The sequence below is a fragment of the Esox lucius genome, chromosome 10 (assembly GCF_011004845.1).
Source record: "Esox lucius isolate fEsoLuc1 chromosome 10, fEsoLuc1.pri, whole genome shotgun sequence".
Taxonomy (NCBI): domain Eukaryota; kingdom Metazoa; phylum Chordata; class Actinopteri; order Esociformes; family Esocidae; genus Esox; species Esox lucius.
The window spans coordinates 535301-548386 of NC_047578.1; the positions used below are offsets into that span (position 1 = coordinate 535301).

A 13086-nucleotide genomic window follows, 5' to 3' on the forward strand; every position below is an offset into this window, starting at 1 on the left:
GAGAAAAACACTCCGAAGACACTGTTTCAGTCAGATGTATTAAATTAATAACTTTCATTACTTTAACAAGCACAATTTACAGTCAAAAACAGGCTATGGTCCATTAGTGCCTTAGACAGAAAGTAATTTACAATACATTATTTCCAATGAGGGCAGGATTAAGAAAGTGTTTTTCAGTCAGCCTGAGAGTCAGTCAGATTGTGGCATAATGCCTACTGTCATTCCACAAGGCCAAACGTCTTGCTGGTTAGCCGCAGTTTGCCACGGTTCAGTGTTTGGCTCCTTGTATTTGAAACCCCTGGGCCAATACGGTGAACCTTCTGCTGATATGCCCTGAGCAAGGCACTTGCTCCAGGCTGACTGAATATATGCTGGCCAAGAAGCAACCGCAAAGGTGTAAAATAGGAGAAATTAAAAGCACCCACTAAATGACCTACCAAATTGTAATGGAGTTGGAAACAGCACAACCAGAAGAGGTACCAGGGGAAGTGGAGCCACCTTGTATTTAAACCTGTATAAACCTGTATGATGCAGCCCGGCAGAGGCACGAGAAGCTAATTTCATAAGACACGTCTGCAATGTGTTACGGGGGGCAGCGAGCGAACATGCTCTGGCAAGAGAGAACAGGGACCTGGAACCCACGCTGTGGTTGAAACATTGAGAACACTTTAATATGTCCAAGTTTACAAGGCAGTGCAGTTGCAACTCTATACCACCTCTGCAAAGCATGAACCCAGGCCATGAGCTGGAAACACTCGGCCGAACCAGAAAGCTGCTCGTATCTGTTATGTCCAATGAGTTCTTAACAGGTGTCATATGTGATGGACAGCAGTCACCACATCAATCCATTTTCACAGAGAAACCTTTCAAATTGATTGAACTTTTGATGGACAAACACTTGGCCAATTAGAAAAGGGAAGCAGGCACACAGACCACAGATGCAACAGTCCTCCTGCTCTCATTCAGTTCAACAGGTCAGTGAGGCTTTGCTGTCAAACCCTCCCACTACACACACAGAAGTGGGTTGTATTCACTGGTGTACACTGTAGCAAAACTATTTGTAAACGAGTTGGAACAGTAGATTCTGGAAGGTCCCTCTGCGTTTTGTTCCGTTTGCTACTAGTTGGTTTCCAATGACCACACCCCTGAGTAAATGCTTTCTGATAGCCTGGTTCAAACATGTTTGCACCTCTGGTACTCAGAACGACTGGCTAAACGAAAGCAAACGGTACACCAGACTAGCTTTCTAGTCAGTTGTACCTCTGAAATCACTTCAGCAAATCCTTCAAATGCCTCACTGAGACTGAGAACTTTAAGAGGTCACCATGGCAATCACAGCACACATATCTAGGTAGCGTTAGAAAATACATAAATATTTAGATATATCTTAGACAGAACACATTAGGTGAACAGAGAATGAACTAGGAGACATTTTCTCAGGAGATCAATGAGCTCCATATATAGGTTTAAGAAATCAAACTAATCAAGATCAAGAATGGGTGAACGTCTCACAATGTAAGCTTTCTGTTTCACTTAGATTTACTAGGGGTCTAAAGCACAAATGTAGTACTGATTTTAAATACTAAAAACCTGGAAAATCGTCCTCTATAAACAAATGCATCATCATGTCGGCCTGACAACTGATTTCTACAAGACTGACAACTGGTAATCATAGATAATAGAAATGAATCAAATGTACATTTATGTAAACGCATCTGATTAGGAAACCCAGTTAAGAAGCAGGCTTCCATCTCCAAGAGTCATCCGTTTTGTTGCATATGTTACTGGTAAACCTGTGTTCTTGATGTTCTCTAGCTGACTGAGAAAGGAGGGACGGGACAATACACTTATGGGCCAGTAATCAATAATATCCCAGGAAAACCACCACTGTTGACAGATTGCGTATTTAAGTCCTGGATGTTGGAATGTTGACCTCCAGGGTTCCCTCTCTGATGTCATAATGTGGGGGAGGAGCAGAGCTGAGGGAGGAGCTAAGCACCATACTGGACCAAAGAGAAGTTCTTCATGATGCTGTCCAAGGCTACTCCGGCTTCCTGCATTTCATACCTGAAGATCAACAGAGGAAAAATGGTTGAGCAATACAATGGCTCTACAGTACAGTAGAATGGCCAATGGTTTAGCTTAATGTGTAGTTCGCGTCTGTCCAAGTTTTGAGATATTGTCACAAACAGTGAAGATCAGGTGTGGCACGGACAATCCTTGCACGACATCAGTTGGGTGTCTAATCAGAAGATACATCGGACATCATAAGGTAATACAAAGAGCCAAACTCTCGGTGCCAGTCTCACATCCTGTCCAATCACAAGGCCCCAGCTTGGACGTCCCTCCGACCGCTCCTTCCATTGTCCCGTTCCGCGTCTACCCTACCGATCGAATTCGTGAATATAGACACGCCGACACGACCTGTCAATCCCGAGGCTTTACGGCAGGAAAATCTATAAATTCATAAAAGCTCATTGGGTCAATGCTCATTTGACACAAGGTCAAACGGAACGTGTTTGATGTGAAATGTACACACAATTCAAAGTCATTTCAGTTCATCTGTAACCATCAGACCATCTCCATAGTATTGGAGTGGTGTCCTCACTGGTCGCTGCCTTATGGGTCTACTAGTAGCAACACATTTACGCTGAACCAACCAAGCAGTTCGACAAACGTCTCCACTACAATCTGCTAGCAGCTCTGAAGAGCTTTCACTAAACGACCCAAATCCCCCCCCCCTCCCGCCATTGAGGAACCAGGCTGTACCAGTCGGTGGTGGAGACGGTGTAGTAGACCGGGGGTCTGCAGGCAGAGGGGTCACTGAAGGAGGACAGGTTCTCCAGGCCAGAGGCCCCCATGTTGTTGAAGACCAGCCAGTCCCCAGGGCCCAGTTCAGGCAGAAGGCAGCGCTCCACAACCCGGTCCAGGCTGTCCAGTGTGGGACCCCACAGGCTGCTGGAGAACACAGGCTGCTCCACCATAGAGGCCCTCTGTGTAACAGGACAGGGACAACCAAGCACACATTTAGCAGATGACAGCAACACTCCCACATGGTTTTCTAGATGTCATATGGGAAAATTCATTTACAGTGTGTGTAGTCTCTCATCCCCATCCAGTTTAAAGACCCAAAGCCCTCCACCATTCAACAATGCTGCAGTTTCTTTCCATTCAGGCATATCATGTGGAAACAGGAAATGAGGTAAAACCTCCCAAAGCAGGAAGTAGCCAGACTTACCTTGTGCACTGCCGGGGGAGGGATGCTGTTGCCCAGCAGTTTGCACGAGAAAGACCCGTAAACGCCGTCGTTCAGGTAGTACAGGAACTCTGGCTCGTCGTCGAGGGTCAGCGCCTCTGAACCAGGAACAGATCATGTCAGACAGGAGGCCATGTTTCACACCAAGGACATTCAAGGTGCTGATTTAGGATCAAAGTGTCTTGGCCTCATCTGGGAACAGACCCAGGGGAATGTTCCTCTCTTGCCAGCCAGGCGTCTCACCTGGAGCACGGCCACCCCAGTCCTGGGCCACCACCTTCTTGCCGATGATGTTAACAGCCAAAGTGAAGGCGGAGGAGACGTAGTAGCTCCCAGGCTCAGCGATCACCTGCACCTCCGACTGGGAGGGGAAGTAGACATCCAACAGCGGCCGGACAGCCATGTGAACCTGCAGAGACATTGTGTCACCCTCACTACGCCACCCAATGGCAATGAACTAAGCTGCAGTGTATTCTAAAAAGGACAACAAAATAGAATTTTGTTAATCTCAAAATGTAAATGAGAGATATACTGAACCTGTTTGAGCTGATACTCTGAGCCAGAGAACCCACCACCAATATCCAGGATGCTCATATTAAAGCCCAGCTCCTCCTGGAGAGAGATCACACATTATACCATGGAGAGGTCTGTAGAGCCAATTATATCTGACAAAATTAGGAGGAAAGAGCATTTTCAAATATCAACAAACATATTTTTCATCCCAGTCATGGATTTTAAAACAGCCCATTGTCCCTAAAAGTCAACTCGTACTCACCCCCATGTCAAACACACAGCGGGCATCCGAGAGGGCGTGGCCATATGCCTGTAGGTCCTTGCAGGAAGCAGGAATGTGGAACCTGAAGACAGCCAGACTTCATTACAACAGTATTAACTAGTGCTGCATTTCTACGGCAACAGAACGAACAGCGGGAAACATGTTTCCACCCATGATTCTGTTAGGAGTCAAAGATCAGAATGTTCCCACGACAGCCCAAGGTAGACACCAAGGTCAAATGTCAACATGTCGATTGAATACAATCATCGAAGAGCATTAACATATGGACACCAATGACCCCCCCAACCTCCACCAGGAGGTGTGTACTTACGTAGCTCCCACCACCTGCACCCCAAGGCTCTTAGCCATCTCCAGAAGATGCCTGCAGCTTTTCAGAGAGCAGCCAAATGCCATGCTGGTTTCAGCCACCTGGGCCCACGTAGTGACCTGGACCAACAACCTGCAAGGTGGAAGAGGTCAATCAACTTCCTTGACCCAGATTTACATTCAACAGCAGCTTTAAACCACAAGAAGAGACCATCAATGGCCAGGTGACTAGAATGCAAGTTCACCTTCAGACTCTGGTTTGTGTGGGCACCTACTTGGCATTGGGATGGGAACGGGCAATCTTGCAGAGTTCGGTCTCGCTGTCGCACACCAGAAGGTCAACACCATTCCTGGCTGCGTACTTAATGTGGGACAGCGGTTTGCAAACCCCAGAGAAGATGATGTTCTCAGGGGGGACACCATAGTCCAATGCCAGGCTGACTTCACCCTGAATCACAACACACATACACACAATCATAGTAGATTCTGAATCATAACAAAAAATAATCAGTGATCTATGATTTTATAAACACTGACAAAATATAACCGTCAAACTAGGGGTTGACTGACCTTGTTGGCACAGACAAAGCCAAGTCCAAGAGAGGCTAGAACCTGGAGTACCGCAGGGCTGCTGTTGGTGCTGACAGGGTAGTAGGCGCTGATCCGGGACACGGTGTTCTGCCACTGGACATGCTGTCTCATTAGGGCCCCCAGGTCTGCCACCACAAACACACTCTTATCATCCTGGGAACCAGAAGAGAGACCTCAGATAGGAATAGGCCATGAACAAAGACACAATCTAGTTATATAAACCAATTTCTGTTGCATGTACATTCCCGTTCAGAAATTGAGTCACTTATAAATGTCCAGCTTGTGGGAGGTGGTTCAGGTAGCATGGAGGTGAAATCTCTTCAGGTTACCTCAACAAACTGACAACGAGAATGCCGAGGGCTGTAATTGCTGCCAATGGAGGATTCTTTGACGAAAGCAAAGTTTGAAGAACACTTTCATTTAACTTTAACTAACTTTTTCATTTAACTAGCTTTGTCAATTATTATATTTCCAAAAAATGTTGCTTGAGTTCCTATACAAACTAATTAATGTATAATCCAGTTTCCAAAAAAGGTGGGATGATGTGTAAAATGCAAATAAACAGACCGCAATGATGTGCATCATTTACCCCTTCATTTCTTTGAAAATACAGACAAGATATCAAAAGCTGAGAAATGTTACTGTTGTTGGAAAACAGTAATTTTGAATTTGATGCCTGCAACACGTTTCAAATGTTGAGACAGGTGCATGTTCAACACTGTGTTGAATCTCCTCTTTTAACAATACTCTGTAAGCTTTTGGGAACAAAGAAGACAAATTACTGTAGTTTTGAAGGTGAAATGTATTCCCATTTTTGCTTGATTTAGGATTTCAGCTGCTCAACAGTTCAGGGTCTCTTTTGTCGTATTTGTTGTTTCATAATGCGCCAAATGTTTTCAATGGGTGACAGGTCTGGAATGGAGGCAGGCCAGATTAGCACCCAGACTCTTACTACAGAGCCATGCTGGTGTAATACATGCAGCATGTGGTTTGGCATTGTCTGAAACAGACACTGTCTGGGTGGCAGCATATGTTGCTCCAAAACCTGTAGAGGGTCCCACAACAGCTCAATAGGGTTGAGATCTGGTGACTGTGCTGGCCACTCCATTATAGACAGAATACCAGCTGACCAGCCTAAATAGTTTTTGCATAGTTTGGAGCTGTGCTTTGGGCCATTGTCCTGTTGTAGGAGGACATTAGCTGCAATTACAGGCGCTGTCCACAGGGTATTGCAATGCAAAATGGAGGGATAGCCTTCCTTTTTCAAGATCCCTTTCACCCTGTACAAATCTCCCGCTTTACCACCACCAAAGCACCCCCAGACCATCACATTGCCTTCACCATGCTTGATAGGTGGCGTCAAGCACTCCATCTTTTCATTTGGGCTGTCACATTAATGTTCTTCTTTGTGATCAAAACACATCAAACAAAGTTCTGTGTCCATAACACTTTTCCAATATTACTTTGTCCAGTGTCTGTGTTCTTTTGCCCATCTTTTCTTTTCATTGGCCAGTCTGAGATATCTTTTTCTTCACAAATCTGCCTAGAAGGCCAGCATCCCAGAGTCGCCTCTTCACTGTTGATGGTGAGACTGGTGTTTTGTGGCTACTATTTAATGAAGCTGCCAGTTGTGAACCTGTGAGGCATCTGTTTCTCCAACTAGACACTAATGTATTTGTCCTCTGGCTCAGTTGTGCATCGGGGCCTCCCACTCTTTCTATTCTGGTTAGAGACCGTTTGTGCTGTACTGTGAAGGGAGTATTACACAGTGTTGTACAAGATCTTCAGTTTCTTGAAGATTTCTCACATGGAATTGCCTTCAATTGCCATTAGAAAAGACTGACGAGTTTATGAAGGAAGTTCTTTGTTTTTGGCCATTTTGAGCCTCTAATTGAAATCAAAATGACTGATGCTCCAGATAATCAACTAGTCTAAAGAAGGACAGTTTTATTGCTTCTTTAAATCAGCACAACCGTTTTCAACTGTGCTTACATAATCACAAAAGGGTTTTGTAATTATCAATTAGCCTTTTAAATGACAAACTTGGATTTGCAAACAACATGCCATTGGAACACTGGACTGATCGTTGCTGGTAATGGGACACCTATATAGATTTTCCATTAGAAATCATGTGTTTCCAGTTACAATAATAATTTCCAACATAGCCTACACTGTATTTCTGATCAATTTGATGTTATTTTAAATGGACAAAAAATATTTATTTAAAAAATAAGGACATTTCTAAGTGACTCAAAACTTTTGAACGGTAGTGTGTGTATATACACTCACCTAAAGGATTATTAGGTACACCTGTTCAATTTCTCATTAATGCAAATAACTAAACAACCAATCACATGGCAGTTGCTTCAATGCATTTAGGGGTGTGGTCCTGGTCAAGACAATCTCCTGAACTCCAAACTGAATGTCAGAATGGGAAAGAAAGGTGATTTAAGCAATTTTGAGCGTGGCATGGTTGTTGGTGCCAGACGGGCCGGTCTGAGTATTTCACAATCTGCTCAGTTACTGGGATTTTCACGCACAACCATTTCTAGGGTTTACAAAGAATGGTGTGAAGAGGGGAAAAACATCCAGTATGCGGCAGTCCTGTGGGCGAAAATGCCTTGTTGATGCTAGAGGTCAGAGGAGAATGGGCCGACTGATTCAAGCTGATAGAATAGCAACTTTGACTGAAATAACCACTCGTTACAACCGAGGTATGCAGCAAAGCATTTGTTAAGTCACAACACGCACAACCTTGAGGCGGATGGAATACAACAGCAGAAGACCCCACCGGGTACCACTCATCTCCACTACAAATAGGAAAACGAGGCTACAATTTGCACAAGCGCACCAAAATTGGACAGTTGCTGCCTGGTCTGATGAGTCTCGATTTCTGTTGAGACATTCAGATAGTAGAGTCAGAATTTGGCGTAAACAGAATGAGAACATGGATCCATCATGCCTTGTTACCACTGTGCAGGCTGGTGGTGGTGGTGTAATGGTGTGGGGGATGTTTTCTTGACACACTTTAGGCCCCTTAGTGCCAATTGGGCATCGTTTAAATGCCACGGCCTACCTGAGCATTGTTTCTGACCATGTCCATCCCTTTATGACCACCATGTACCCATCCTCTGATGGCTACTTCCAGCAGGATAATACACCATGTCACAAAGCTCGAATCATTTCAAAATGGTTTCTTGAACATGACAATGAGTTCACTGTAATGAAATGGCCCCCACAGTCACCAGATCTCAACCCAATAGAGCACCTTTGAGATGTGGTGGAACGGGAGCTTCGTGCCCTGGATGTGCATCCCAAAAATCTCCATCAACTGCAAGATGCTATCCTATCAATATGGGCCAACATTTCTAAAGAATGCTTTCAGCACCTTGTTGAATCAATGCCAGGTAGAATTAAGGCAGTTATGAAGGCGAAAGGGGGTCAAACAGTATTAGTATGGTGTTCCTAATAATCCTTTAGGTGAGTGTATATATATATATATGCAACAGAAATACATACATAATGGTTTAAAGACATTCCACTGGACTAGAGGAAAAGACAGTGGACTCTGATGTGGACTCTAAATCTGATGGGTGTGAAGTCCATTCGTTTTTAAATACAAACATTACATTATGTAACAATGAGGAACAGACATTAAAGAATTAATGTATAATTGCCAGGTTTCTTTATGGCGTTCAACTAAAACATTTCCCTCACCAGAGCTTGTTCCTGAACGTGTCCATCTATGACATCTTCCAAAGTGGTTCCTCCCTCCAAGAGTTCAACAATGTGGTTTGGTTGGTCAGCAAGTCCTTTCATCTCAGCCGTATTCCGCAAATCCGACAATCATAAAGCAGTAATCAGGTGAAGGTTATGCCAGAGCTGTGGGGTCCTGCTGGTTACGCAACAAACTGAACAGAAAGACCAAGACCAACAGAACACACATACATACCAATAAGTAACCGTTTGCTGGATATTATTCAATGATTTCAACCTGTTTTCATAAAACACGCAAGCAATACATAATAAATACCTTTTATCACACTTTGTACATCTGAAAAGACACAGCTACGGCACATTTTAAAACAGGGCTTTTTAACTACATTTTTATGAGGGACTGATTCAACCTTACACAGTCGACATCCGCGGATCGTGCTCATTTGCATAAATATGTATAAATTTTTTGGGTTGATAATTTGGGTTGTCTGTGTATTGTTTGGGTTGCTATGGGAACTTTTCACCAGGCAACGACATTGACCATGCATCTTAGAAAGGCGAATGTGTAGACAAGAATAGGGATTACAAGGGTGTACATCACTATATATGATGTTTTGAACCATAATACATCGTTTGTATTATAAATATGATAAAAAATTATATTTAGTCAGCATAGTATGGGGGTGTTCTTGAGTTTTTGGGAAGAAGTTGGTAATTTTTCTGAGTTTATAAATTATAAATCCAAACGTAACTAGCGATCTAGTGCTGCGTCATTACAAGCAAAAAGTGATATAAAATAATTATTATTCATTTTATTGTGTTTTATTTCCAGGTAGAAGAACCACATTTTTTGGGGGTGCCTATATTTTTTTTTACCTTCTATTATTTTATTTCTTCATTATTTTCAACCCAATACAGTGTAATTTGATAGTAAAAGTATGAAACTATGAGGGAATACCATTAACACAAAACACTTTCAAAAAAAAAAAAGCATTATGCTGAATGGCAGAAATGTTTTCCAAAAAATATACTTTTTGCCTTTCCAATAGATTAGTTTTTAAAATGGTGACCCAAAAGTCTGTTTTTATTGTGATTACCAGGATACATCATAATACGTTGTATCTGTTACAGAAATGAATCTAGGACCCAAAATGTCCAAGTAGTGAAATCCGGCCGAAATCCCCACAGACTACTTAGGGTTAAAAATGGTGATCCTCTTCTAAACAAAATAATACAAAAACGAATTCTAATTTTACAAATCACTTTACATAAATAAAAAGTCCATCTTAGGTGATTTAAAAAAGGAGCACCTGGATTTGCTAAATCATTTTTTGACCTAAACATACATATTTCTCCACAGATTCTTGAAATACTTAATGCATACATGCTTACTTTTACTATTCAACCACTTCTGAACCTAAAAATTTCTACTCGTTTATAAACAAGTAATATGGATAAACTTATTATGACATCATGGAGAGTCCTAACAGACATGGAAGACATTATAGATTTTTATGTAGGTTCTCTGCTGCTTCATATTTTTAGCACATCTTAGTTTCCCAAGAATCTACTTCAGTGGTCTGTCTCATGCTTACAGACTTTTGTATGGGCTCAAATCTTGAAAAACACACCTGTTCTAGTCTAGTAGGAATTGGCTGTGACAATGCCAAAAGGCTGACCCATCCCCAGTCTCATTGAGCAGCGCTGACTGGCTGTAACCGGTACGTTGGGTGAACTTGAGAGACAGACTCCCATTGGACAATTAAAGGTCTCATTTTGGAACTATACTGAATCATTGCAGGAATTGGTACATATTTTTTATTAATTCCGGACAGACTGGAGGGCTGGATGTAAGACCCGTGTTACGCTGCTGAGACGGGGAGAGCTACATGTATGACCCGTGTTACGCTGCTGAGACGGGGAGAGCTACATGTATGACCCAGCCATGTTCAGAGTCTCCTTTTCATTCCTTAACCATCAGCTTCATCTGAATGCCTTTCACATGCAGAAACAAACAAGGGCCAGTGTGAGCGTCTTCACACCAAAACACTGAGCTAACTGTAGGTCCAAAGGATCCTAAGGTAACGGTCACCTCTACGTCCGGCCCTGAGGGGTCCTAGGGTTTCAGCTGTATGTCTGGTCTGAAAGTACCTATGTTAAGTTCCTGTATGGGGACACCTTACATGGACAAGTCAGGAGATGGGCGTGTCCCGCTATCAGCTAGGATCCCAAGGCGGCTCGGCGTTGAAGTCAAAGCGCTCCCGGTAAAGGGCCGCCCCTAGTCCTTCTGGGTAGCGGTTATACACCTGCACAGAGAAGAGGGAGCCCTGTGGGAGAACAGGTACATGTTTAAACCACTTGAGTTGCAGAATGACTCACAACATGGAACACAGTTCAGATGAAACAATTACTGCACAAACCGATCTTCCCTCAGGTCAAGGTTGTATACAAGACAGATGGGACAAACTGTTCCTTTGTCAGTCTGGTGGTTGACCTCTGTACTACAGCCCTCCTCTTTCCCAAGCACACAGAGAGGCACGTGACAACCTACTGGATTCCCCAGTTCCAAAAACAGAAGATCGCAGCAATGTCCTTTTGGCAGACCAAACTTTTAGAACTTTAATGACAATGTCATGACCTGCATATTGAAATACCGAACCACCTGAACAGGACGGCAGGAGATTGCAACCGTTGATGGTGGCAGTGAAGATCACAACAAAAACAACAGACTAAGCCCTGCCAGTGTGTCAAAATGAGGTAGATAACATTACTGCACTCTAGGAGTCAAACGCAATAGTAGCCAAGGGGTTGTGTACTGGCATAGGAAGTCATTGTTTTCTTAGTTGCAAGTTGTCACATCCCCTGTAGCGATCACACCCTCACACTGATGTTAGCTTAATGCATTATGTTTATAAAAACTTAAGTGACCAAAAAAACTAATCGTATTTGTACAGGAACAAAGTTACATTTTGTCTTCCTCACAATAACCACAAATGGATTAATGGTAACAGGCCCTGAAGTCCACCAGGGTTTCCGGTCCACTCTTGCCTTCCTGAAGTTCCTCAACACCTGGCTATCACCACTCCCCATGGACTGTACCTCGATTCAAATGCAATGTGCTATGAGACACGGAATACCACGTCTTACTGGTCTAAATGAGTTGGTAACTGGTTTATAACTGCAATACCATATCAGGATTTGTAGAATATTCCCTACACACCAAAGCCAAGTACTCAAGACACATTTGCCTACGTACAGCTCTTAGCTATAGCTTAAACAAAAAGTAAGCTCCTTCGAGATTTTGAGAAAATGCTATATAAAATGTATTACTTCAGTGTTTTAGGGAAGGATCGTTGGTATGCGACTACAGTATCGTGCAACATGTTGGTTAAGATAAAATTGACATTAAATACTCATTTACGGGAGCAACTGTCTCAACTACGACAAAAAAAACGCAAATAGCGGTTATTTTAAGGGGTCCTCTTTGAGAGACAAAAAAAATCTAAACATTTGAAAAACTGAATTGTTAGCTAGGATCTCAATGGAAAATACACCCATGGAGTAATCAGACAGAAACCACTACTACAGTAACACCAGTTAGCGAGTGTTCTAAGTAATGGCGGTATTTTGAATCAATATGACTATCAAAGGTGAATCGGCAGGATATAAGCAAGCTGAGTGAGGGAAATGCAGCTGCTACCAACACTTTGTTGTGTTTAATTACACTGAACGATACAAAGCAGTGTTAGTTTCGGATACGCTCCGGATAATATGCAAACTTGGCTGATAGACAGCGAAACCTTGAAACATTCAAAAACAGTAGATCCCATAGTTCCAGTACTGTACATCGTCGCTAGCCTTATGTAATAGCGGGTTGGTTTTATAGACAGTGGCGCTGTAGATATTAGGCTAGCTAGCCAGCTAACAATTACACGTAGTTCACTAGGCATCCACCAACCTGTCATATTCGATAACCCCATAATTGCTAATTAAATTGTTTTTAAATAAAATAAATTTACTTTCATTCGCGTAGGAGTCGTGGTAAGTTACAAAAAAGCAACATTTTCCGAATGAAAGGTTATAAGCCAACTGGCCAACTAATCGTCTGTCATGTGTGCCGCTAGACAAGTTAGCTATTAGCATCCCCTTGGTTAGGACTGCGCCCGCCATGTTGCGTTTGCTAGCCAGCTTAGCATGAATTCAAAATTCAATCGAAGTAATTTCATACTTACGTGAGATAACGGCCAGAATGTTTCGGAAAATCGTCTTCTCTTTTTCGGCGGAATTTTTAAAATGTAGTGGGCACCACATAAAAAGAAAGAAAAATATCTATTTTTGCCATATGCTTGGAAGACCAGAGCTGTGTAACTGCGCCGCTGTTCTTTCTCTTGGCTAGTGGGAGGAGACCTGTGATTTCTGA

At 42.9% G+C, this 13086-nt stretch overlaps 1 protein-coding gene across 3 annotated transcripts; it reads right to left on the minus strand.

Moving 5' to 3' along the window:
- Positions 1 to 30: 30 nt before the first annotated feature.
- azin1b (antizyme inhibitor 1b) lies at positions 31 to 13086 on the minus strand. 3 transcript variants are annotated; one of them, XR_829317.5, is made up of 13 exons: positions 12899 to 13086; positions 10850 to 10993; positions 8667 to 8860; positions 4929 to 5102; positions 4634 to 4806; positions 4363 to 4491; positions 4032 to 4113; positions 3794 to 3868; positions 3500 to 3665; positions 3239 to 3354; positions 2770 to 2993; positions 2310 to 2456; positions 1976 to 2067 (listed from the first exon to the last, which is right to left on the minus strand). XR_829317.5 is itself a non-coding variant. In XM_010899936.5 (12 exons), the coding sequence occupies exons 3-12, from the start codon at positions 8766 to 8768 to the stop codon at positions 1992 to 1994; spliced, it is 1317 nt and encodes a 438-aa protein (XP_010898238.2). In that variant the 5' UTR covers positions 8769 to 8860; positions 10850 to 10993; positions 12899 to 13086; the 3' UTR covers positions 31 to 1991. The 3 variants fall into 3 exon arrangements, 2 of the variants coding, with proteins under 2 accessions (XP_010898238.2, XP_019905897.2); XM_010899936.5 differs by lacking the exon at positions 2310 to 2456 and having other exon boundaries at positions 31 to 2067; XM_020050338.3 differs by having other exon boundaries at positions 31 to 2456.

Bases quoted from the DNA above. Each gene is read 5' to 3' on its own strand.
- azin1b (XM_010899936.5), bottom strand. From the start codon at position 8,768: ATGAAAGGACTTGCTGACCAACCAAACCACATTGTTGAACTCTTGGAG. The intron at 5,103-8,666 runs GTGAGGGAAATG...TCTGGTTCCCAG, and splicing joins ACGTTCAGGAACAAGCTCTG to GATGATAAGAGTGTGTTTGT. The intron at 4,114-4,362 runs GTAAGTACACAC...GGCTGTCTTCAG, and splicing joins GTGCAGGTGGTGGGAGCTAC to GTTCCACATTCCTGCTTCCT.